Here is a 25,655-nt window from a genome sequence, read left to right on the forward strand (position 1 = left end):
CAGGAGCCTGCAAAGTAAACAGGAAGGACATGGTCACCAAATTCAAGGTGGTTTTGAACTCTGCTAGCTCCTGCATGGTCTGAGTGCTTGCACCCTCATGCAGCTGGGTTTGCCACTAACAGATCTGATGTGGCAAAACATCTTCTCAGCTATATCCTCAAATGGTCCTCGGCCAGTGCATGTCCAGGAAGGCCTGCAGACCTGATTCAGAGCCTCTGCTTGGGGCATACCAGCCYTGTGCTTGCCCTTCACGCTGGACCTGGAGGCCATGGCTCGGAGCAGGTCTCCTGCTCCACGTGGCCACTGTTGGGCTCACAACCTTCTCATGTTGGACAGAGAAGCTGTGGTCACCCCTTCCTGGGGCAACATTGTATGCATAACCGAGGCAGGACAGGCTGTGGCCTTGTTACCTGCCCTTCAGTGGCCATACTGGGAAGCTCCCAGGCACCCAACAGGACAGCCCACACTTGGCTRAGAGCATCAGCTTGGTTCAGCTCAGATGCGGCTCAGGACGACTGGCAAACACCTCCGAGATAGCTGGAGCAGCGCAGAGGAAGCAAGCTGGGTTCCTTTCCCTCTTTACCCTCCTCTCCTGGAGCTCTGCCACGTCCAAAGAGGAGGAAGATGCCAAAAAAATGCAATGAGGATATGACTATGCTGTTCATACTGCGGCATCGGCTGTAACCCAGCCTGAACTCTCAAGGCACCAAGGTGCGTCCCGCACTGCAGACAGCAGGGACACCCGCCAGCGCCCAGCGCCCAGCTGCCGTCCCTCCAGCTGAGCCCTCAGCCCCAGGCTGCTGGTGAGCCCATGCTGCTGCTCCTCGACAGTCCTGCTGCCTGCCCCACCTTTTCCTCTTGCATGCAAATCCCTGGTCCAAACAACCTTTCTCCTACCTACCTGCGTGCACCTACATCCCCACAGGAATGACATGACCCTCAGAGCTGAGATCAGCACATGAGGGAATTGCTGAGGATCCCTTCAGCAGTGTTGTGTCGCGCTGAAGATTGCTGGCAGGGAGGTTGTCCAAGCTGATGCCGGAAGAAAGGGAGTAGCCCAAGAGTGGTTGTGTCTGGGAGAGGTCCAGGCCTTTTGGTTTCGTATGGTCTTGCGTTCATAATGAGAAGTACAGGGCGTTGCAACCACACACGTCATGATGGAGAGTAGAGCCAGGGACGCAGACTTGAGAAATCATTTCAGTAGAGGGCAGGCGCTCTGCTTCAAGGACACGGTGCTGTTTGGCACGTAGGTGCTCACTTCTCCCTCACATGAGGTGGGACCRAGAAGTCATGGGCTGGAGCCGTGCAGGACAGCTCTGCCCAGRGGATTGCAGTCCAGGGGTCCCCGCCTGCCTCCAACATTTTGCTCTGGCCCTGAATAAGCTGGAAGCCTGAGGCAACATTCAAGTCCCGGGCTCCCTTTGCACTATTATTGCCACCTCTAGACTTAGCACACAGTCCAGCCACACCAAATCCCAACTAAGGCATCTTCACTGGTCTCCTACACTCAACACATCAGGGCTGAAATTTGGAAAGAAGCAGAAGAGCCACATATGGTTCTTGGCACCCTGAAGCAGGAATGAAGTCTCCAGGTTGCATAATGTCCGTTTGCAGCATTAATGTGTAAGCCAAGCCTGGCTCTTAGGGGCTGGGAGGAGGGAGCTGGGCCTGCAGACTGCCTGTGGTGGAGGATGCTCAGCTGGGCTGTGGGCGGAAAAGGCTTTGCCCATGTCTGGTGATGGTGCATGCCCGGACTAGAAGAGGGGACCAAGAAGGGCTTAGGTCTCCATCCTGAGAGATCCAGCAAATTGCTTGAGCTGAAAGAGAAGCAGGGAAGAATAGTGAAAACTGGATATAAAGAGAGGCTGCTGTGGATCTGCTCAAGCCCAGCTCTGGCAGCACTGGGATCTTTGTTAAGAACTGGCTTTCCCAAGTTTAAGAGGCTGAGAGATGTGTGGAATAAATTGTTTGTGACACTGACTCCTACACTTCCAGATTCGCACGGGATTTAGCCACCCCTCTCCCCGTTAAGTCAATGCCAGTTATTAAGGTCAGTAGGAGTTGGGTAGCTAAATCCCTTCTCGGCACTCAGGCAATGCAGAGGCACCAACGCTCTGGGCACTGCCGCCGCTCGCAGAGCTGCCCCGTGCCGCTCGGGCACCCTTCCGCTCCATTCAGAGCAGGCCTATGGGTGCCTGCGTTTCAGGACACAATTAAATCAAGCATTCAGCCAAGCTTCTTCTTGGGATGATTCTGCAGAGGGGAGAGGAGAAGGAGGAGAAGGAGACTCGACTTGCTCGACTCAGAACACTTGGTCTGCTTTGCTGTCGTTTCTAGGTGGTTTCMCTTCTCTTCCCCCTCCTACTACCTGAGGTTTCAAACTCTCCAGAGACATGTCTTGATTAACTACAGGGCCTTTTTGGCATCTATGTTTCATTACAAACTCTATTCCAACTAATCCTTCCCAGCTTTTATTGTTGTTACTATTTTTATTACAATTTTTTTTTATAGACCCCCTGGTTCCCGTTGTGCTTAACCTGGCTATGTCCCTTTAAATATCGCCGCCTGGGCCGAATAGGGGATCAGTCCTTTGACAGGAGCTAAAGTCCTGTTTGATCTGGATTAGATGCTGATTTTGCTCACCAGACTAAAGACYGAGGGGGGACCGTGCAGCGCCTGTGTTTGCACAAACCTGCCTGGTTGCATTCCTCCTCCTGCCCGTGTCCAGCCGAAGGGGTGAGCAGGCTGCTGTGCACACAGCTTGAAAGCAGAGGGGGGAAAGGCCACCTCGTCTGGACTCGCAAGAACATGGAGATGGGACGGCAGCGCTAAGCGCTGCATTGAGGAGCTGGCTCAGGTGGGAGCCACGGCAAGGCGGCGGGTGCAGGAGGTGAGCACTGAGCACTGCCAACGTGCCCACGTGCACGCCRGCTGCTGGCAGGCGCTGCACAGCTTCACTCAGGAGGCGCCAGCTAAGTCTTGCTGCCCCATTGGATTTAAATTTACGGGATGCCAGGATTCACCCCTGGCCTTTCCCTGGTTTCTAGTGAACTATATCTTGAAGGCAAAGTATGGTGACATCAAGGACTCCACCTTGCCCAGTCCCCCAGCAAGTATCTTGCTATAGCAGTTCCTGTCCCTTCTATGTCTCCTTTTCACCCTCAGTTCCTCACTCTTCTCCTGCTTTCTTATCCCTTCTCTCTGCCCAAAGGACACGTGTCTCTCTCCTTCTGTCCCTTCTCTTGGCCCTCTCCAGGCTCTGCCATGCAATCGCCCATCCTCTCACACCTCTGCTCTGCACTGACCCATGTCCCCTACCCGGCTCAGCCCTGCTTTGTGCCCCCCCAGAAGTAGTAGCAGCACCCCTGCAATCCTGCACCTCAGCCTGCCAGGCAAGGGCTGGGGTCCTTCCTCCCACAGCTGTTCCTCTGCAATGGACCATGACTGAACCAGGGCCAGCAGAGCCAGCAGGAGCTGCCCGTGAGCTCGGACACTCACTTTTGAAGTGAGGAGAAGCAGCATGTGGCATCCCCACTACGCACACGTATCCTCCAAGCAAAGACAATTTAAACCCCCTCTTACAGATGTCTCAATGGCAATTTGCTTGGACTTTACCACAAAGGCAACAAAACATCCTGCCCATGGACGCCCTGCAGACCAGGCAGGATAGGTGGCCGTGGCTTAGTGCCAGCATCCCTGCCTCACTAAGCATGACTCCTGCACCAACGGCCTCCCTGCGTGCAGGAGCAGCAGCAAGCACGTGGTGCTGGCCTGGCCYTGGCCTGGGCAGGTTAAAAGGGCGGGTGCATCTGTGAGCTGACTGCGCACTGTGGATTGGCAATCGGGGCTGTGCTGCCTCGTGCCCTTGGCTCTCTGCCCCCAGTACTCCCCTCCCTCACCACCACCACCACGGYAGTTTGCTTCCCTCCCCTGCCCCGGCAACCATGCAGACCAAGTATCCCCTCCCAGGCAGGGCCAGGTTTGCAGGGCTCCCCAGAAGGCGCTAGCACAAGGGTTGCTTCATGGCACTTGTGCCCTATGGACGTCACCAAGCATCAGTGCAAAGCAGGATCATCTCCTGAAGCAAACCAAGCCTTGGCCTGGCAACAGGGCAAAGAGTGTCTCTTGCTTACGCAGGCTGACGTGTGAGTCAGATTGGGTGCAGAGCATGGCCGCCCACCCTTCTCCGGGGAGCATCTGCCACCGGGGACAGTGCCCAGGTCGCCCGGCGGCAGGAGGAGCTGTCAGCGCTCATTAGTGCACTGTGCTTGCAGGGACGTGCCACCGCGGCTTGCTTCCCGCACGCTTCAGTCGCCTCAGCACGCCACGCCGGCAAGCGGCTGCTGGTAACAGCCGCATGTTGACCTGAATACTCTGCTCCGGAGCTGCGGAGGTGGAGGGGGCAGAGCGTGTGCCCTGCTTGCACATACGTGCCTTGGGAAGCACGTGAGGTGGCTGTGGCCCTGGGACAATTGCAGGCATGGTGGGGAGGGCGCCCACACATCTGGCCAAGGGCTGCTGTGCTACCAGGTAACTGGTTACTGCGGTTAACCTTACACCATCGGGGCTACCACAGCTATTCAGCACTGCCCATCCTGCAAACTGTCACACAAACATGGCACAGAAATAGACTGCACCTCGTATAATAAAATGTCAGCTTTATTAAGAGATCCCCAAGCCCGCCCAGGCAAACCCTTTGCCTGTGCTAGTCTGAGGAAATGTGATTTGCAGGGAATTATGCAGCAATATGTAGAGCTTCTGGTTCCTGATTTTGGAAGGGAGATCTGTGCCTGATGACAAGGTGGAAGGATGTCAAGGGAAATGTGTCACCATTGTCGCGTGAGTGGGAGCATGTGGGAGATTGCAGCAATGAGTGGGTCACAGCTGAGAGCTTCTGAGCCATGCTGAGCTCTCCTGCTTACCGTCAGGGGTTCATCACTGTCCAGCTTTGCAAGAGGAGGAAGGTGCAGGACATATGAGTCCTTTGTAGGCCCTGATCTCTTGGCATATCTGCTCTCTCCACTGGAAAACTAAATTCAGTAGTGGTGGTGAGACTCATGGCCAAACCACTGCTGGAGGTGGTAAGACTCAYGGCCAAGCTGCTTACCTACAGCAGATGGAGCTTTAGGAAGAACAGGACTGGTGAATGAGATAAAACGAAGAAATAATTGTAAAGGTCAAGCAGGATATTTTCCTTGAGTGTCTCAGTGAACAGCTTGGAGGAAGTGGAGCTTACATGACTTCTAGTGCTGCGGTCCTTGGCCTTCAGAGCTGGAAGAGCAATGGACATTGGTATTGTTTGCCTGCCCAGACCTCGTGGCCCTAGAGAGAACATAAATTAGATCAGCAGTGACAGGGGCAGGTGAGAGAAGCCAGAAACCCAGGATCTTCTAGGGCCCTTCCAGAGTAAAGTGATGCTACCTTGCGGCACATGCAGGAAAGAAAAGGGGAGATGCTCTTACTGTCTTGTTCCTATCCRAGAGAAACCCTCAACAAAGGTGGTGATCTTGTGAATTGCCCTGGCCAACATCCCTCTGCAAGGAAGAGGAGAAGAGGAAAGGCCAGGAAGCAGGTGAGACCAACTGGCACATCTGGGGAAAGGGACTGAATAGTTTGGGAGGTTTCACCTATGCTTGTCCTCTTCTGCACCCTTCCTGGGTTTGGCACAGCCACAACGCTTGCTGGCTCATAGGTTTGCCTGTTGCTCCTCAGTGAGATAGAAGCTTGCAGCTCCTCTGGCCCCAGCAGGCCTGCCAGCCTTGCTGGGCCTTGGGGAGAGGGCTTGGGGCACAGTGTCCAGCCAGGCCGCTCACCAAGGCAGCAAGTCCGAACACCTCAGAACACCCACAGGGTGGGAAGTGTTTGGGCACCTTTCCTGCCTCGCAAGGTCCCAAGGGCCTGGAGCAGCAGAGCGGGTGGGCAGTGGGGCTTGCTGGAGGAAGCCACCACCCAGAGGGAACTGTCTCCCTGCTGCCCGTGGTACCACCTGGCTGGCCTCACAAGTACTACATCCATCACAGTGTGCGAGGGGAGCAAAGAGGGTGGCACCAACCCCTCCAGCACAGAGAACTCACTGTGGAGGAGCATCCAGGCAAGGGGAGGCAGCCCCAGCTGGATCCAGGCTACAAACCCATCGCCCTGGGTGTTACCTGCTCCTTTGCTAAGCCCTGCTCAGCTGCTGTTATCCACAAGTCATCATCCAAAGGCTGAATATTAGCGCTAGGGCTGCAGCCACACCAGCCGCTCCCTCTCCTTCCTGAAACGCAAAGGCCTCAGCATTTTTTTCACCCCTGATAACACAACGTCTCGTATTTAGTAGCCTCCTTCTGCTGTCACAGGCCGACCTATTTCTCACAAATCCTGACTGCTCTGGCCTTAAAACATCTTGACGCAGTGCTGAAACCAGTCTTGGCACAGCAACAAGTCCCCGATTAAGCAGGAGATACAGCGGATTGGTGTGAACTTTACGGAGAGCAAATGCTGCCTGGGAGAGCAGAGCAGCCGTCGCACAGCTGGGGGAACCTACATGTGCACCAAGAAAAATCAGGCCTCATCCTTAAGTAAAAGGAAAAACACCACTGTTCAAGCGGGGCACATGCTCCCTTTTGCTCACAATGCCTCCCTCTCAGGGGGGTGTGCTGCAGGATGGGCTCCGCTCCAGATTTTGAAGGATTTGGGGTGATGAGAAGGGGCCAGGGGGGATAGAGATATGCAGGAGACATTGGCACTGCCCAAGTTCTCAAACTCTACTAGGCGCAGAGGTGGGATCTGAGACCTTGACTCTCTGCTAAACAAAGATGCTTCCCCTTGCTCAGGACAAGGCAGGAGGTGCCCTGCTGAGCAGTGAGGCAAACCCTAGGCAGGGTGTCAGGTCCTATGCTACACAGGTCCTCAGGGCAGGAGAATCTTGGGGAGTTTCTGCACAGCTCCATCTGGAAAAAACTCCTATGACTCCTGCAGCCAAGTCCTTGGCATCCCATAGGATACACTGCAATGGTCAGCCTGAGGATCTGGCCAGCTAGAGCCACAGCTCATYGCAGAATGGTGGGACACAGGAGTGGGTGTCACCTTTCACCTAAGCCCACTTTCCAAGGGATCTGCTGCATATACATCGGCCTCACATGTCGCCCAGCCACAGGGAGACCTCAGTGTGTAAGGGTAGGTCAAGGAGTTTGAAAGTCTCAGAGATGCAGAGAAGTCATGAAGGATGTCCCATCATTCATCTCCCTTGAGAAAAGCCCATAGCTCTTCCTTAGGTTTGCTCCAAAACAGAGACAATGATACTATCAGCTCTTTAATACAGTGTCCTGGCAGAATCCTTCTTCTGCCTCCATTATGCTCCTCATCATGGGCACTCTCTGGGGAAAGAAGCAATTCAGTACTTCTTCCTGGTGGATACGCTACAAAAGATGGAAGATTTTTAGACTAAATTTGCAAACAGCCCATAATAGTCCCCAGAAAGTGGTCAGAGTAGTGGCCCCTGTGGCTCTCCATTCCCGGTGAGGGTTGGCAACCCAGTGCCAGCCTCCCCGGGCTAAATCTGCCCCAGCAGCCACACTGGCAACTGGTGCCAGCGCCAGTGTCCCAGGCCGGTGATGCTGCCCGCACGGGTCACAGCCCGCAGTGAGAGCAGCCAGCGCGGCCAGTCCCAGTGCAAGAGCAGCTGCCTCCCTCCGCAGCAGCAGCAGCTCGGCCCACGTGCAGGACACACGGGGGAGCGGCCTCAGATGGCCGCTGCTGTAGGAGACGCCTCTCTGCCAGGCACAGGGKCTGGCCAGATGGTGCTTGGCCCCAYTGAACACCCCGGCCATGCCTACGGYGCCTATTCCCCASCCCACCYGGGCCATCCTGCCAGCCTCTCGCCCTCGCGCAGAAGCAGAGTCGCCCAGCAGCTCCCAGGMCTCCGTGTTCGTGGGCAAACCCACCCCACCCCTGCAGAGCTGCCAGCACCACCGAGCTCCGGGCTCCCCACGAGGAGCAGGACTACATGCAGGCCTAGCCCAGGCCGCGTTCTGAGGCCGCGTGGTGCCAGGGCCACCGGGGCGGGGGTTGGCACGTCACGGGGAGCCGTAAACCTGTCCACTGAGCGTGGCGGTGGCGTGGCGGCCCGCGCCGGCGTCACGGCCGAGCCGCAGCGAGGCGCTGCCCACGGTGGCCCAGCCTGCCCGCGGCGCTCGCCGCCAACCCGCCATCCGCCACGGCTGAAACACGTTCTGCTCGGCGCTTCCTGCATCCTGCTCACACTCCCTGCACCGGGAGGGAAGGAGGCAGGAAGGGAGGGAAGAGAGGGGCTCGTGGGTCAGTGCAAGGTTAGGCTGCTAATTGCATCCAAGAGCACAGGAGGCTCAGAGGAGGCCATCAACGCACCGGGCCAAAACTGCAACCACCAGCCCAAAATGGTGGCTGGGAGGCCAATGGTGGTTCCGGCGGGTTGGAAGGTGGCAAGGCAAGAAGCAGGGAGCCGTCAGTGTTCACCCCACCTGGGAGCCAGCCTTGGAATAGCCCTGGGCTGTGCCAAGGCACTTCCAGGTGATGCTTTTGTGGCCTCACTCACACAGCCCAGGTCACCAGCTCAGAGGTGCCTGTGTGCACCAACCAGGAGCCGCAACACGGAGGTCACTGCTCCTGTTGCCGCCTCTGGTGTGACTCTCCCTGCATGATGGGCTCCAAGGATCATCTTCCCCACTACCTACATGAGCTGGCTCTCTGTTCAAACCATGGCCATGATTCCTGCCAGCCCCGGTCCACACTCCGTGTTGGACACCAGCACCTCACAGCATCATCTGCTCCTCTCCTCCTACCAAAGGCTGAGCCACCACGGTCAAGCGGGAAGCAGGGCTTGGGCCCCATCATGCCCTCAGTGCCGGTGGTAACTGGCGGCAGGTTGTGCCGACTCTTCTTCCAAGTGTTAATGAGGATGTTAATTAAGAGTGACCCCCATGCCAATCCCTGTAGTACCGCTTAAGCAGCTCCCTCAACACCRAGTGCAGCTCATTATCCCCGTCCCGCCTTCCCGGTGCCGCACAGCAGCCGGTCCCATGCTGGCACCAGCTCTCACGGGCCRGGGGGGTGGCCGCCTGCGGGGCTGTCCCTAGCAGCACGAGTGGGCTGCGGGTGTTGCATGGYGCAGGGTTGCAGCCAGCAGAGCATCGTGGCTTTAGGCAGTGCAGAAGATGGGCTTCCCTCAGGGATGTTTATGGTTCCTGCACCACATTGGTCCAGACTGGAGCTTGTTTGCAAGCAGAGGGCAATCCACCGCTCCAGGAGCCACAGGGACAAAGATGCAGCTCAGCATGGGGGCAAGCTAGAGGAGGTGTGGAGGGGCTCCCCCATCTCCTGCCAGCCTGGGCCACTCACAGTGGATTTGAATCCCACCACCTTTATCTCACTAATTGTTTTTTTCACTTGGAGAACCCCCTACTAACACCCATGTTCCCCTCCCAACACCCATGTCTCCTGCCATACCCCCATTCCCTGTGAAAGCCCAGGTTTCTTATGAATATGTAAGTCTTCTGCTACTGCCCATATGCCCTGGTTATGACCCATGTCCCTGCCAATGGCCACATCTTCTGTTAATCCCCATATCCCCCGTCAGCACCTGCAGCCCTTGTGAGCACCCAGAGCCCCTGATTGTGCTGCCTCTGCTGGGACTTACCTAAGTTAGTGCTGAGTACTGGGGCTTAGACCTAAGCGCAAGCATGGTGCTTGGAGGCCATGAGCAGGGGCTTTGCCCACACGAGCTGAGGAGGGCACAACCACTGCAGGTGCCAGAGCCTGGCAGGGCATCACACCTGGTGGCCCCCGGGGGCTGGGGAGGCCACTAGGACATGAGGAGCGGTGCCAGTTGCTGCCTCCCAGCTCCAGAGCCCATGGAAGGGGCAGGAGGTCAAGACAGGCATGAGTGGAGAGTGTTCCCAATGCAGTGGCACTGTCCCCTAGTCCTGCCCACCCTTGGGCCTGCAAACTGCTCCAAAAGCGCACACCTGCATTGGCGCCAGCCCCAGGCACGGCAGCTGCGTCGCCTGCAGAGCCTGGCTGGGCCAGCTCCTTGCAGTGGGCAGGGGCCTCTCCTGCTCCCTGGATGCTCTGCCCCTCGATGCTCTGTGCCCACAGGGTGCCACGTTAGGCGGTGCCCAAGGGGCATCTAGGTTTGGAGTGTCTCAGTGTCATGGCTGGCAAAAAYGTGAGGTTTTCCCCAGGACAAGGCAGGACTGGGGGCATTATGGCTCCACGGTGGGGAGTCAGTTTGGGATCTGCCCCATCCAAATTGGCCTGGGGGGCATTTCCTTGCCCACTGCAGCCTGTGCTGATGGGAGCCCCAGCGCTGGTGGGCGATGGGTGGCTCACCCCAGTCAGCTGGGGGTGGTGGCAAAGGCATCCGGGGCTGCCTGGCTCCCAAACACAGGGTTTGGGAGTGGAAAGTCCTGCATGGGGTCACATGGCAATCCTCTTTCCCACTGCCCTCCCCAGGACAGGCTCCTGGCCACCCTCAGTCACACTGTCCCCAGTGCTAACCACTGTCATAAAAACAGCAGACTCCCGTTTTCCGCCTCAAACAACATCCCCCTGCCACACGTTCCCACTAAGTGCTATCAGCTGTTGCCTGAGCAGTGCAAACAGGGACCCTGCTCCCTGCGGACACTTACCCATGTCAAACTGGTTGGTGCAGGGCATGCGTGCACCCCAGGCAGGCTGTGCTGCAGAGCAATCCTCGCCATGAGCAGCAGCATTCAGGCTCCGTCATCCCCGCCGCTGTCGTGCTCTACCCCTGGCCACCCGGGCTCAACTCCATCCATTCCCACGCTCCAGGCTGCCTAGCTTGCAACACGACTGAGGAGACGGTTCCCACGTGAAGCTCCTGTCCCCTGGCATGAACCCGCTGCCAATGGACGTAGCGGGGTGGCACAAGCGAAAAGCTGGCGGAGATGGAGCTGGTGGATGTTTTTCTTTGAAGACTTTCAGAGGGCTCCTGGGTGACTGCTGCGTTCTCTGGCGCTTGGCTCCCTGCCTGGCAGGGAACGAGCTGAGCCACGTGAAGTCCACGTACCTCCATGGCCTCCCTGCCTTCTCCTCCTGCTGGGCTGCACATCTGCTGACCAGATGCTCGGCTCYGGGCACCCGCCCGGCCCGAAAGCTGGCTGGAGCCGGGGACAAAGACCTCTGGCTACGTCCTCCCAGCAAGGCAAGGGCCAGGTCTGCCACGTCACGTCGCGTCACCTCTTGCTGTGGTGGCGATGGGCCGTCTCACTGCCATGTGGCCCAGGAGACCCTTCTCGGGATGAGGTGGGCTGATGCAGGACTTTTGTGGAGGTGCAGGAAGAGGGACACAGCCACCGCCAGCTTGCCTCTGCTCACCATGGGCTGCACACGTGACACCATCCGCTTCAAAGCACGGCACTGTCCTCCTTCCAAACCATGGTGACGGTAACAGGGGACAGCATGTCCTGACACCCAACAGCCTCCGCAGCGATCCCCGCGTCGCCGTATTCTGGCCAGCAGCCCTCTGCCCCAAACACTCATGCCACCCCAGAGTGCAGAGAAACCTGCAGAAATAAAACAGTGTAGAAAAGCAGCCATGTGGTCTCACCGCACACTCAGCCACCTCAGTGTACCCACCTGGCAGAATTTCTTTCTCTACCTTTTCATTTTCTACTTGTCCCAAAAAGCCACTCTCAGCACGCTCAGCTGTGCCACGTTACTTGTTCTCCTTCACAACGAAGCGAAGGGCACATGCAAGGTGGTAAAAGTGCAGGCAGGTCGAGCTGGGGAATGTCCCCAGGAGGAGACACCGGCCTGGTTTATCACTGCTGCCGCCGGGATTAAACGCACAGAGAGAGCCAGTGACATCGATCCTCAGTCATGATTCGGTTACACTGCCGAGTTGCCCTCACTGGGATGCCAGGACTGGCCGAGGGCTCCCACAGTTCCACTGTGGCCAGGCAGAGCTGCTCCCACGGCGGCGCTGGGACACTTGCATGGCCCCAGTGAGATGAGGGGTGGAAGCAGCCTGAGGCTCCGGAGCTGCAGCTCCTGGGCCCTTGGGAGCTGCAGCGTCGCTCACTCCCAGCAMGCTGGCAGCGTGGCACCAGCCCGCCGGGGCAGCCACCAAGAGGAGCCTCGTGTCCGCCCGTCACGCGCAACCCTGCTTGGCAGGGACCTGGGGCTGCAGCCAAGCTCTGCCCCGCGGCCACCGCCCCACGCTCTGCAGGGCACCCCGCAGCYGCCCGCTCCACTCACCCCAGCGCCCAGGCAGCTCCGGGGGCACCAGGCAGACCCTGGGCACGGCGCCGGGCAAACGAAGAGGTGGCGAGCACGGGCACGGGCGCGCCAGGCGCCGGGCAGGCAGAGGGGGTGCGGGCGCCGCTCGCTGCGCTGCCCGCGCAGGGCTGCCTCAGCCCGGCAGCATCGTGGCGGGGGGCTGAACTGCTTGAGACGGGCATGGAGAGAAATAACAAAGCTGTAAATCATGACACAAAACATGCATTCATTTTATTCACAAAAACAGCCTGGATCGCTAAAACATTACAAACAGCATTTCAATTTAATGATGTAGAGAGAGCTGGAGAGACGGGGATTTGAACAGAAGAGAAATATCACTTTTCGTAACTGCTTCAGCACAGGTCCTGCAATATTATTTTTATTTTGATTTTAACTTCAGTAAGTTTACAAAAATGACTTCTAGAAGTAAACCATTGCAATTAGGATTTTTTTTTCTCTGTATGCAGTATTTCTTGTTCTATATTAATAAACTAACAATGACGTGGTTTTCTTTTTTTCTTCTTCTTCTTCTTCTTCTTTTCCTTTCTCAAGGACCGCCGTTTTCGTAGCAATTGTCTTCTTTCGTCTTTTATACCAAGCCTCTTGCTGGTTAAACTTACATACGTGAATGGCTAGGAAAAGGGATACTACATCGCTTTAAACATATTCTCATTTATAAACATGAAGTTGAGGCATTCTAGAAACTATCCACTCTATTGTATGATGGGAAATAATCAAATAAAAAGTATAAATGAGGGTGCAATTAAACAACTGTGCTAAATTACAGTAGTGCTTATTAGTAACTAGATTTTAAAAGGTTACTGTAAATTTACATTCCCTACACAAGTACTGCATCTTTCACACATAAACAACATCAACACCAAAACACAGAAAGAAACTGATTGTCCATACTCTGTCTATTAAGTCTTGGTACTTTACAGATCCATTGTTTTTTTCTTTTAATTATTTTATTTGAAAAGCAGTTAAATGTCTGACTAGGACTCGAAGATGTTAAACGAACGCAAAAAAAAAAAAATTATAAAAACAGGAATGAAATTTTGCGAGAAAATATTTTTGGTTCTAAAGAGACACAGGTGCATCCATTCATTTCAGCCAAAAAATCCCTTGCCTGAGACAACACAAGCAAGCAGTGACATTGCACTTGGATGACAGAGCTTTGGGATTCCCGTTCCTACTGAAACCATCTGAACGCAGCTCCTGTAGGAAGCATCACCTTCTGGAAAGGAAGAGAGACAGGGGAAGGAGGGGAGGACAAGAGAGAGAAGGGAGGAGGCGTTAGGTGGGGTGGCGGCAGGAGCCCCGCGCGCGGCCGCCTGGGGATGGGGGCTCCTTCCCGCTGCTCCCTGGGGCCACCTCGCGTTCTGGAGGGCAGCGTTGGGGCTGGGCATTTGTGGGTCGCTGCTAAGGAGCCCCCCTTGTTTACGTGCAGGAGCCGTCACACAGGTATTAGCGAGCAGCGCCGCTAATATCATCAGCACTAAGTTGCTTAAAGGCAGCTAAGTAACAGCAGCAGCCGAGCGCGCGGAGCGCCCAGCCGGCTCCCGGCCCAGCCGAGCGGTCGGCAGCGGCTTCGGCACCTGGCAGGGCCAAGGGCGGGAAGCGGCGGCGCTTTGGCCAGGGCACAATCGGCCCTGGGCTCGGGCGCCGCGGCGGCTCCGGCGGCAGCACAATGCCGTGTTCTGGGCAGCCGGCAGCTCGGCCGCGGCCTAAGCCGCCCCTTTGTCCGCCCGCTGGCGGCCGCACAAAGGGACCCACCCCGCTAAGGAGCTCCCAGTGCCTCGCCGTACCACGGCCCGCCCCGCACCGCCGCTGAACCGCTTGGCGCCCGCATTAGGGCCGGCCCCGGCGCTGGCGGCGCCGTCGCACAAAGCCCTGGCGCAGGGCGGCCTCCGCGGGACATAAGCTGCCGGCCTGGCCCAGCGTGGTCCAGCTCAGCCTCCCCTGCCCCACACGAGGCTCCGCTCCACGTTTCCACCCCACAGCAAACTAGGCACTCSCAGAGGCGCTGCGGGGCGGTATTGGGGCCCACGGGTGCGGAGCACCCTTGGGCACACGCCCAGGCGCTCACACCAGGAGCAGGGGCGCTGCGCCGGGGTGGTGGGCGGGCAGGTGCAGAGCAGCCGTCMGCGCAGGGCCTCTCCCTCCTCCCTCCTCAGCAGGACACCCCAGACGGCCACCCGGTCACCCATGCGTGTCAGCCGCCCACGTGGACGCTGCGCCTCCCCACGGCCCGCCCGGACACCCGCCCATGAGCGCCCTGCGGAGCAGAGGGTGCCCTTCCCGTGCAGCACCAGCCCCAGCTCTGCGGGCGGCCGCAGCGTGGTGCCCCGGGCCTCCCCCCCGCCGGGGGCCGGGCTGCTCCCCCGCCCCAGGCGCAGGGATGGTGGGTACAGTGCGACCCTCGTGCTGCCCAGCCCAAACGGGGCAGCAAGCACGGGGCGAGCCCCTGCCCGCATCTCCCCGGCAAGGCAGGGCTGCTGCACAGCACCCCCCTCTGCAGCTGCCCTTGTGCCCACACGGACAGCGCCAGCGCTGGGACCTCCTGGTGCCCGGCCTGGCTCTTCTCCTGGGCCCAGGAGCCTGGCGAAGTGTGTGCTGAGGGCTGAGACGAGACCGGACAAACTCAAGCCCACAGGGGCCTCGCCAAGCCAGCGCTGTCCCGCAGCAGAGGGTCTGCTGCTGAAGGGTCTCGCTGAAGCCATTCGGCAGCAGCAACAAGGAGGCAGCGGGAACACTCGCTCCTCAAAGGGCATCTGGAAAAAACAGCTCTGCAATTGTTCCTGCTGTCCCCTGGCCGCTCCAGACACAATGGCCCAGCCTCCGGCTTCCCCTGCGGCCGATAGCGAGCACAATGGCCGGGCTGCAGCAAGCGGCCAGCGCAGCGCCGGGCACGGCCTTGCCAGCGGAGCCCGGCGCAGCAGCGTGACCTCCCTCGCTCCTGGGGCTGGGCCGGCCTCCTCTGCGCTGGACAATATGACAGAAAAAATGCAAAAGAGCACACACGTGAGTCAGGCGCGGACCCTGGCGACTCAGCCGGGGGGAATGGGCAGATGTCACCAGCCCCTCACACACCTCAGCCAGGATCCCACCCAGCACACACCACCAAGAGAGCCCCAAGGCACCGGGACACATCCTGGGACACAGACACCTTGCCCAAACACCTCTCCCCGGCCCAGACGGGAGACATGCTTACAAAGACATCAGGTAGAGAAACTGATGCATGGAGAGAGTCCACATAGCCTGGGCTAGCAGCTGCAGCAGGACTTAGCGGTTAGTCTCCCATCACAGGACTCTCGGAAACTCTCCTCTCTCCTAACCTTACCATTATCACGTACTCTTTCAAGGAAAGTCGACTGCATCCCTCATCCAGGAACGGTCCAGGGCTCCGCTGATCACAACCAGACCCCGTGGAGCTGCCAACTTATGGGCAGGCTATGCCCTGGCCCACACTGAAATCTGTGAGGACACACAGGCTCTAACCCCCTCCCATTCCAGTGGGACACCTGATCCCTGACAAACATCTCTCCCCTGCAGTCCCCATCTGGGTCTCTCACTGGRCTTCTCAGCAACTCGCTGCACAGAGGGAAGTGGGATGAAGACGAACAGTACCTTGCTCCAAACTCTGATCAGCTCAATCTTGCATGTGATAAGTGCCTGATACCAAAGAACCTCTTTGAAGCCACCTTCAGTAAAGTAGTGAGTACAAGGGAGCTCATGTGAGCCAAAGACCTCAAAAGAGAGATGCCCTGTCCTGCTCTGGTGGGAAGATAGGACAACCCAGAAAGAGGTGGGATGTTTGCCCAGCTGGATACAGATGCCAGAGCAACATGTACAAGACCAAGGGTTTCCTCTGCAAGGACTGTGATGTTTCTAGATGCCAAGGGCCCCCAGGGAAGGCAAAGTGGCCAGAACCAAGGGCCACATGATCACCACCAGGACATGCAATCAGATGGGACACCATGCCAGAACCAAGGCCATCTGAGAAAGGCCTTTGCCTTTGTTTTTTTTGTTTTTTTTTTTTTTAACTGCATGTCCCAACAAGCACATGACAGCAACGGAAAACAAGCCAGGGTGCTGAACGAAACCTTCATGAAGATATCTCTATTCTCATCCCATCCTGAGCTCCTTCGGGCTAAAAGAAACCCACAGGGAACTAACAGTTTGTCTGAAATGCTCAAGACTTAACACGACCTACAAAATATCTGGGCACACCCTAAGTGCTTTGGCTATTGAAGGATAACAAGAGTCCTTAGCACTGCTTCGTCAAGAGAGACCCTCCAAGCTCCAAACACTCTGGGACAGCCTTAAACTGCAGGAATACGGCAATATCTGTATATTATACATCCCAAAAGGAGCTGAGATTAGAGAGCCCAGCAGCTTTCAGGGTCATTCTTCCTGCGTTGCCCAAAGCAACATGCTGGAGACCTGCAGGAGGAGAGATACACCTCAAGTTAAGCAGAGCTATCTCAGCAAGCTGTGGGTTCTGGTGCCTGGGCTCACTGGACAGTGGATCCAGCTGCCATGGGGCTGGCAACAGTGGAGAGGGCAAACCTCGGGACAAGCTCCATGMACTAAGCACTATGGTCCTAAGGAGCACACTGGCTGCTAGAGACAGCTTACTACATGTGTGTGTCCATACAGTGCCCATGGAGATGTTTGTCCTGCCCTAAACACCATAACGTGGCCACATTAAGGTCACTGACCCCCTCAGGAGCCAGCTGGGCTCTTCTTTGGTCTTTCTCTTGGGTCAAGACATATGCAAGACATCAGAGTAATGAGGAGAGTGATTCTTCCATACACTTCCACGAAGGTATCCCAAAGTGCTCACTTCCACCCAAATTTGGGGCTTGGACATAGGCAGGGAGTGGATGCGAGGTAACAGCAGTAGAGGGTGCCTGCAGGCAGATCAGACTTTCTCCTGCTACCAGCGCATTTCTGACTTAACAAATTGAGGGAGGCCAGTGTGCACGGAGGTGCAGGAGTCACAGTTTCCCAACAGYCTCACGTTTGTAACCTAATACCTGCGAAGAGACAAGTGCTCCTCCCAAAAAGTAGTGCTGAGACAAGGAGACATGACACAGTGCGTCTTCCCATGCTGTTCCAGTCCAGATCCCTAAAAAAAGCCCAAACATGGAACCCACAGGGATAGAGAGCAACAGATTCACAGGCAAGAGACATCTACCAAATATAGATGTCCATGTCTGAACAAGAGAGAGGAATGAGACATGAGGGAGCTTCTAACGTGTCTGAAAGCAGATGTCTGAAAGAGTCATCTCTCTCTCTTCATTCTTATGGAAAGATGGACAACTAACTCATGCGGACGCTCGCACTGGATTCTGCCTTGTCCACACAATGCAGCAACAACCYTCACACCACCCTCAGCTGGGGCACCATGGTCGGCAGCAGACACTTCACCAGAGCTAATCTAGGAGGAGGACAGCCCTGCTCAGTAAAATCCCCACTACTCAGAGCCTTTGTGGGGATTTCTGCTCTGGGTGTAAGTCCAGGACTACCAGTCCAGGGTTAGATGGCAGCCTGTGCAGCACCACCCAGAGCGGCTGGGGCTGGTGGAGCCCAGAGGAGCCTGGCTGGTACAGGCAAGGCCTGCTGCCTGGTCCAAGTGCCTCTCTGGCCTCTGTGCCTCGGTCAGCAGCCGCTGCTCCAGGACACCAGTGGCGACCGGTTCTTCAGGCTCTTTAGATGGGCAGATAAAGCCTAACGGCAGTATTGGGACTTAGCCTGCTTTTTACGCTGCCATAAAGGTTTAATTCTATTTTTTTTTTACTGCTTGATTTTAGATCAATGTTTAATCACAGCTGCAGCCCTGCCCTGGCTCTCTGAGGACGCCACTCTCAGCACACGTGCTGGCAGACTACGCCGGCCTGGCTGGGCGCGCTCTGGGGTGCCGGGGTGCTCCTCTCCTGCTCAGCCCTGGCACAGGGCCCCACCTGCAGGGCAGACAACACTCCAAAGAAAACACAACCAATTTTGCAGTCACATGTAAATGGCCAGCAAAGCGTGCCTCACTCTGCCACTAATGCTAAAAGGTGGCTCGTGTGCCACCATGACGAGCAGCCCAGGAAACTGCCAAGCTGACCGCCTTACGTGGCCGGCACCTCTGCTCAGAGGCTGCTGCTGCCTCTGGATGGCATTGCCCCAGCAAGGCAGGAAGCAGCAGCTCCAACGGCTGCTCTAAGCATGGCCAGGAGCGACGCACAGCCAAGGCTCGAAGATGACGTGGGGTGAAGCCTAGCGGCCTGCTCAGAAACACTGATGTCCTCGTGACATCAGAGGGCTACCAGGGTSTCCCTCTCCCAGCACCTCAATGCATGGTCACAAAGCAGGCTCAACTTTACCTAGGTCGACACACGGCGTGAGGTGATATCCTAAAGAGCAGCCCAAAATACCCAGCCTTCGAGTACCTGTTCTGCTGGACAAGCCTGTGACGTGCCAAGGCACCCAATTCCTCCTGGAGCACCCGCTCCCCTCAGCTTAAACACTCTTGCAATCCCCTCAGAAAACAAAGTGACTCGTCCTTTCCGGGGTCCCCAAACGCTACCGAATTAAAAGCCCAATTTCAGTGGCTGCAATCCTCAGCCAGCCACCGAACACAGAAACAAATCATCAGGGTGACTGTTTCATGGGTTCCCCGTGCTACTCAATGTCCCCATCGCCCGTGCAATGCCGGGGAGGAAGGAGTGGCTCCTCAGGCTGATGCGAGCTGTGATTCTATTGACCTGTTTTAGGACTCTTCGGAAGAGATGAACTTTTTTTTTTCCCTTTCTCCCTTTTTCCAGATCACTGACTCAGCAAATTAGAACAAGAATATAATTTAGCAATACAGCGGTTTTTGAAAGACACAGTCCCGCTCTCCTCATCCCCACCGCCCAAATAGATTTTTTTTTTCCCTTCACTATTCATTCAGAGCCGATGCTAATTGAAAATGTAGAACGTGCTTAAGAAAACAGTGGGTTATCTCTTAGGGAAGACGTCAGAGGATCAGCGATGCCCTCGCAGCAGTATGTGCATTCCAGCTGATGTCAGGGTGATTTTCTTAATTTTCACCAGTTTTGTGGGTATGCTCAGCAGCAGGAAGAGGACCAAGAGGTCCTCACATGCAGCTGATGGCTAGATTAGTTCCCAAGAAAATCAAACCCAGACTGAAAGCAATGCACAGCGGGCCCTATGGAGAGGAGCTGGAGGAGCTGGCCCCGAGCAGCCGCTCGAGGGGTGCCCACCCCCTGCCCCTAACCCACCACAGTGCGTCCCGGTGCTCCCAGGGCCCCAGCGCTCACTCACCCACGCTGACGGGAGCAGCCTGCAGGGCTCCAGCCGAGTTTCACTCCTATCTGATGACTTCATTCACCTGACCTTGCCTGTGGTCCCCACATTAATAATGTACCTTCCTTGGCATTTTTAAGAAGTCAGCACCCTAACCCGACAGGGGATTTTGCAGCAGCTTCTGAGGCCAAACCCAACAACCTTGTGGTGACACAGTCCCCACAGACCTCAGAGTTAGAGGCCGAGGATGCACTAAGGCCTCAGTGGGGAGATCAGAGCAGCCTCTGTGCGCAGTGAATTCAGCAGGAGCTGCGGAGCTCCCGGCACCTCCAAAGACACACACAGGGCACAACGAACCCCCTCCCGCATTCACACCGATGGAGCCACGAGGAGACCCTGGCCCTGGGAGAACTCAAGTTGCCTTAGCACAAGAGACGTTGCGCAGGGCACTGGCCATGGCTGCATCTTCAACAATGTCCAAGAGCACATTCCACTGCCCACCCTAAAACCACGGGCTTCTTCTCTGCCATTTACAACAAGAGAGCTAAGGGATCTGAAGATCCAGGTGCACCAGGAACATTGGGTTCACAGCCACCACCACCTACTCACAAGCTCTGCCTTAGAATGACTGCTTTCAATTCTTTGAGCCCCTTAGCAGGTTAGAAATTGCTCCCTGGCTAGGGACAGTGGAGACCTGCAGACTCTTCACGGAAGGGGTACACGGGCAGTGAAACTCAAGCAGGAGTTCAACAACTGAAACTCCCTATTGCAGATGACTACAAAAGAGATTCCAGACCTGAGCACGCACGGAGCCACCAGCGACCCAGGGAGAGACTCCAACCCCATCCCTGTCGGAACCACCCCAGTATGGCCCAGTATATAAGGGAGGGTTGAGGACTGGGGGCGCTGGACAAAGCAGACAACTTATTACAGTGAGAACTGTTAAGGGAGAAGGAAAAGAAAAGTAAGAAGTACCAGGTGTTTTATTATCTAGGGCAAGATCCAAACCCAGGAGAGCAGCCCAAGAGAAGGGTTAGGGTGCCTGACAGGGGCCGGTTACCTCCAGTGCTGCAGAAGGCTTCTTTTTGAGTTCTTCACATTTTCGGAATTTGCAAATCTGGTGGCCAGTTTTGCGATTCCTACAACTGCTGCACTGCTCGCAGTTTATCCGTCTTCGGCAGGGCGGGCACATGCCACATCTTTTCCGTTTCTTTTTCCCCGAATTGATGGCAGATGCCAATTCATTCTGCATTGGATACTCTGCCAAGCCAGCCATATGGAGCGCGCTCTCTGCCAGAAACACGCCAGCGGGGGTCATAATGAAAAGGCCTGGGTTGATGGGAAAAGCCCCCAGGTAAGGAAAATCAGAGGGGCTGTTCATTGTCTCTGCAGCTGAGACCGCCTCCATATCAGAGATACCAGTCCCATGGTCGCTTGCTAGAGGAATATGCTCCTGTACCACTCTTTTGAGCATTTCTGTCGACTGAGCAAACTGTTGTAGGGCGTTCTGTCCTTCTGAGGAGATTTCTGACACCCTGTCTAATTTGCTCAGCATACTAGAGATGTTTTTGTGCTTTGAGGTAGAATTACTTTTATCCACAGTTGCTTCATTGCCATTAGTTAAGGAGTTGCCTTTCTCTGAATGTTCGCTTACCGAGCTGCTGCTACCAAAGGTGGAATAGTGGGAGAGTGGACGGGACTTCTTAAGACTTTTGTTCAAAGGTTCACTTATTATTCCACTTTTGTTCCTCCTCTCGGAGTTGACAGGGGGTTGAGAGTCATCTTGGTTATTTTTTTCCAACGTGTCTGGCTTGTTCCCAGTGTCTTGATGGGAGCCCGAATTCGACATGGTGCACAGAGCRAAACAGCAATTCCCAACCAAAAAAAAAAACCCAAAAACCAAAGAAAAAGACCCCCAAAGCCCCTCTCGCAGCACCAATACACCAGCCACCGGAGAAAGTTTAAATAGGAATGCTCATGAACGGGGCGTATCCTCCAAGGTCGGCTGCAAAGGTCTTCAGTACAATTTCAGTGCAAAGACATAGTCTGCGGCTCTGATACAAAACATACGGCTCTGGAAGTAGAAAATAAAAGAGAGTTAGTACTGGCAAGAGCAAACAGGCTTTTCAAAGCAGCTCTTCCTCCCCCTGCAATGAAAGTCTCAGCGCCACGAACAAAGAAACTCCAGGGAACGGACCTCGGTGGAGATCCGTTCCGCTGCTCTTTAAAAGGGTCGCCATCCAGACAGAAATCGGGGGGTTACAAAGAAAGTCCTGGCCTGCGAGCAATGTCACTCTGCTGTTTAAAAGCTCTCTGTGCTCAGCTCTCCTCCCCCTGAGCACTGAAGTCGCAGGGAAGTCACGGGGCTGCTCCGCTCCGGAGGCGGCAGCGGGGACGCCGGCAGGGCTGCAGGCGCCCGGCGCCCGCGCTCCCCTCGTGCCCGCCGAGGCAGGCGCAGGGCCCCGGAGCCGCGCAGGACCCGATGGGCACCGGGGCTGCTCTGCCCCGGTTCAGGCCAGCGCTGCCTYGGTCCTCCTCCTTGCGGCAGGGTGCTGTCCCCCTGCTCGGCTGCTCCCGGAGCCGCTCCCGGGAGAGGGAGGGACGGCGCTGGGCGCCTGGCCACGCACTGCAAGGCACCCGGCGCCCCCAGGCCAAGCAGGAGCTTCGGCCACCTGCTGGTTTTTATTTTCTGCTCTCCTGAACACAGAAATGTTAAGGAGCGAGTGTGATAGAGACCCCTCCTCTCTGCTCCAAGGGGGAGAAACAGAAAATTGAGGCAGGCCTCAGTGCTCCTTGCAAGGGAGACCCCCCACCTGCCCGCTCGCACGCGCTGCAGCGCCCACCTCCCCAGCCTGGCTCTGCGCCCCCAGCCAAAGCTGGGCACAGCCTCGTGCCCACCCACGCGCAGCGGCCCCCGTGGTGCCAGGGGGCGGCAGGACAGTGCCAGCGGCGCCCCCCGCTCGCCTGGCGCAGCAGGCGATGCCGCGACCCTGGGGCAGGGCTGGGGCAGCTGGGCCCCGCGTGGCTGCAAACACTTGTTGTGAAATTCCTCCTCCTCCCCTGCCGAGCACRCACGCACGCACAGGCACCGCCGGAGTAATCAGGCTTTAGAGGAGAAAAGCTCCAGGGCTTAGCGGAGCAGGAACCCACGTCCCCACGCGGGCAGGCGCTGGGGGAGGGCGCCRCGGCGGGAGGCCTCCTGACCCCAACAAGAGCTGCCTCGGCCGCCCCAACAACGTCCCCCGGGGCCTCCCTCCACAGGGACGAAGCAGCGGGCACGGAGCAGCGCGGAGCTCGGCGGCCGCCCACGCAGCCCAGGCCACGGCGTGGGCGCCGCGCTGGGCCGGGAGGCGGCGGGAGCGCGGGCCGAGGCGGCGCCCCGCGCCCTGCCCCTCAGTGCTCACAGGGGCGAGGAGGCCGCGCCACACACCGCGTTCCTGCAACAGGAAGGCAGCCCATCTCGCCCTGATGCAGGAGAAAAACACCCCCACCCTCACGCTAAAACTGCTTGCTTCAGCTGCTGTGGGATTTAAGAGGCGGCGGGGATCGATGCAGCACTCGGGTTCCAGCCCACAGCTCTCAAATTCCCGCGGGGCGGGCGGGCGGGCGCCGTGGCAGGACGGGCTGCCCTTCCGCAGTGCCCAGCCTCGCGGCAGCGCTGGGGCCCAGGAAGGGCGCGTGGGGAGCAGCGCAGCGCGCTGGGCACACGGCTCCAGCCACGGGACCCACGGACGGGACGGGTGGGACGGGTAGCCGCGGGCGCAGCCCGGCTYGGGCAGCAGCGCCAGGCCGGGTCACACCTTAACGACAAAAGCTGCCGGCGCCGGGGCCAGAAGGGGAGCGCGGCAGGAAAAGCATCTAACGGGAGGATGTGAGATAAAGCAGCCGGGCGGCTTTATCTCACGCCCTCCCGCGACCGCCTTTCCTGCGGCCCTTCTCCTCTTCCGGCCCGCTCCCCGGGCTGCGCGCAGCACCCGCGGTGCCTGGGGGGCACAGGGAAGGCCGAGGCGCGCGCGGCCCACGGCAGCTCTGCTGTCCTACAGACCCCGTCCCCGGGAGCCGCGAGGGGGCGGCGGGTGGCCCCTCAGCTGCAGGTGGGTGCCAGGCGTCAAGTCGGTGCCCGCGGCCAACGCCACGCGGGTGCCCGGCCACAAGGCGCCGCGCAGCCGGCCGCACGCTCAGCTGGCACCACGGGCRGCAGCTACGGCCCCACCATGCCCAGGCTGCGGGCGCCCAGCCAGGGACTGCTGCTGAGCCGGGATCGGGAGGGCCCAAGCACCGTGCTGGATCAGTCCTGGATTTAGCAGCCGGCCCAGCTCGCATTTCTGGCCTGCCTGTAATCTCGTGGAGTCTAAGCTGCAGCTGATATTGCTCAGACACCTTTTGGGGCTCTCTGCTGCGCTCCCTTCTTAAAACCTCCACCGTGTGTCTCCAGCCTTGACACGCAGTGGCTCGGCAGCACCAGCGCGCGGTATTCATCCCAGAGCAGGGGTCTCCGGCCAAAAACAAGAGCAGCAGCAAGCGGCGCAGCACCAGCCCAYGCCGTGCTGCTCATATGAGCTCGCCGAGGGTACGTGCGAGGGGCTCCAGCCCCTGCTCCCTGCTCCAGCACTCCCCGCGCCGCACGGACGGAGCGCCAAACCAGCAAGGACAGCGGCTCCGGGACGGCGGTCACCAGCTGGACCCAGCAAGAGCCCGTCGCTATCGCAACCCATCGCGGCATAACGTCAGCAGCGAAGTCCCGCGCGCTTGGCTCCCTCCCCGCTCTGCTGCTGGCAGCCTTGCCCTCCGCGCCTCTCTGCACAGCCGCGCGCTGCAGTCTCCGTCTCCATCAGTTATTTCCAAGGGCACATCTTCCCCCGCGGCCGCCCTCACGGCCGGCCTTCTCCAGCTGCCTCTGTCGGGGAGCTGCTCTGCACTCCCACCCGCCGCATAAATCAAGGCCGGCAGCTCGGAGCCCCCACCGGCCGGGCGTACACAAACATCAGCTTCGAGACCATCTCGCAGCCTGCTCTGACGGGGACTGATCGCTGCAGAGCACGTAAAGGGGTAAGGGTTTTGTGCGCACCAGAAACGCCCCTACCCAAGGCTGGCGGCCACTGAGAGGGGCTTTTCTTGTTCTTGAGCCACCCCGAGTTTGCAGGAAGGCRCAAGGTCCCACTTTGTGTTTCTGCCCCACCTTCTCGCTGCCACGTCGTGACACCAGCACAGGCCTGGGCATCTCCAGCCCCGAACACCCCCACGGCAGCCTGCAGGGACTAGGGGCTCCGTGGGGTCCCCGTGCTGCGGCGGGTGGCAGCGCACGAGCAGGACGAGGCCACCGCCCGGCTCCCGCCACTGGCACCATGGGTTCCCAGGCCGCGGCACACGGGCAGCGCCTCGGCGCGCGCCGGCAGGCGAGCGCGCTGCCAGCGTTCGCACCCGGCCTCGCAGGGCCCCGCTCTCCAACGCGCCCAGCTGGTGGCTCAGAAGGGCGGCCAAGCTGAGCGGCCCCGTCGCCGCACAATCCCGCCATTGTCCGCGCTGCCGCTCCGGCCCCTGCAGCTCCTGCCATCTGGAACCGCCTGGCGCTGCCCCTCGCTGCGCCTTCAGCTCCGCGCAGCCCAGCTGCGCTCGCTGCGCCGTCCCGCGGGGCTCGCGCGGCTCCGCTGCCCCTCCTCCGCGGCGCCTGCACCAGGCGAGGACGGCGGCGTGGCCGCCGCGACCCCGCGGGGCCAGGAGCGGGGCCGAGCCATCCCGCACGGCGCAGCAGCGGGCTTGCCGAGCCGCCCGCGCCGTGCCCCTTGCGCTGCTCATCCCCGCGCACCACGTGGAGCCGCCAGGGCCCATCCGTGCACCAGCTACGGGGTGCCCAGCCGACCTGCGTGCCCAGGGACCCCCTGACACCCACCGGGACCACCCAGCCCCAGCAGTGGGAGCAACCGGGCACATCCCAGCCACTCGGCACCACCCGCCACCCAGCCAGGCTGCTAATTGCTGGGGGGTGCAGGGGGATTAATTATCTTAATCCCCTCTTTATGATTGACCTGAGTAAAGGCAGACAGACCCCCCTTCCGCTCCTGCCCCTTTTCCGGCCCCCATGCCCCCTGGAGAAC

General features: G+C 58.2%; 1 protein-coding gene across 2 annotated transcripts; it reads right to left on the reverse strand.

Annotated features, from left to right (window-relative positions):
- Positions 1 to 12,525: 12,525 nt before the first annotated feature.
- Positions 12,526 to 21,634, reverse strand: CXXC5 (CXXC finger protein 5). Of its 2 annotated transcripts, none has more exons than XM_026035760.1 (2): positions 20,621 to 21,634; positions 12,526 to 13,492 (listed from the first exon to the last, which is right to left on the reverse strand). In XM_026035760.1, exons 1-2 carry the CDS (start codon positions 21,407 to 21,409, stop codon positions 13,451 to 13,453), a joined length of 831 nt encoding a protein of 276 aa, XP_025891545.1. In that variant the 5' UTR covers positions 21,410 to 21,634; the 3' UTR covers positions 12,526 to 13,450. The 2 variants fall into 2 exon arrangements, with proteins under 2 accessions (XP_025891545.1, XP_025891544.1); XM_026035759.1 differs by having other exon boundaries at positions 12,526 to 13,495.
- Between the last annotated feature and the right edge of the window lie 4,021 nt (positions 21,635 to 25,655).

Source organism: Nothoprocta perdicaria, unplaced genomic scaffold, assembly GCF_003342845.1.
Source record: "Nothoprocta perdicaria isolate Ctin4 unplaced genomic scaffold, notPer1 scaffold_166, whole genome shotgun sequence".
NCBI lineage: Eukaryota > Metazoa > Chordata > Aves > Tinamiformes > Tinamidae > Nothoprocta > Nothoprocta perdicaria.

What these genes read in the sequence shown, in the direction of transcription:
- CXXC5 (XM_026035759.1), bottom strand. Translation starts at nt 21,409, where the DNA reads ATGTCGAATTCGGGCTCCCATCAAGACACTGGGAACAAGCCAGACACG. An exon ending in AGCCTTCTGCAGCACTGGAG is followed by an intron (nt 13,496 to 20,620) that starts GTAACCGGCCCC and finishes CTTCCTTTCCAG; the next exon opens with AAGGTGATGCTTCCTACAGG.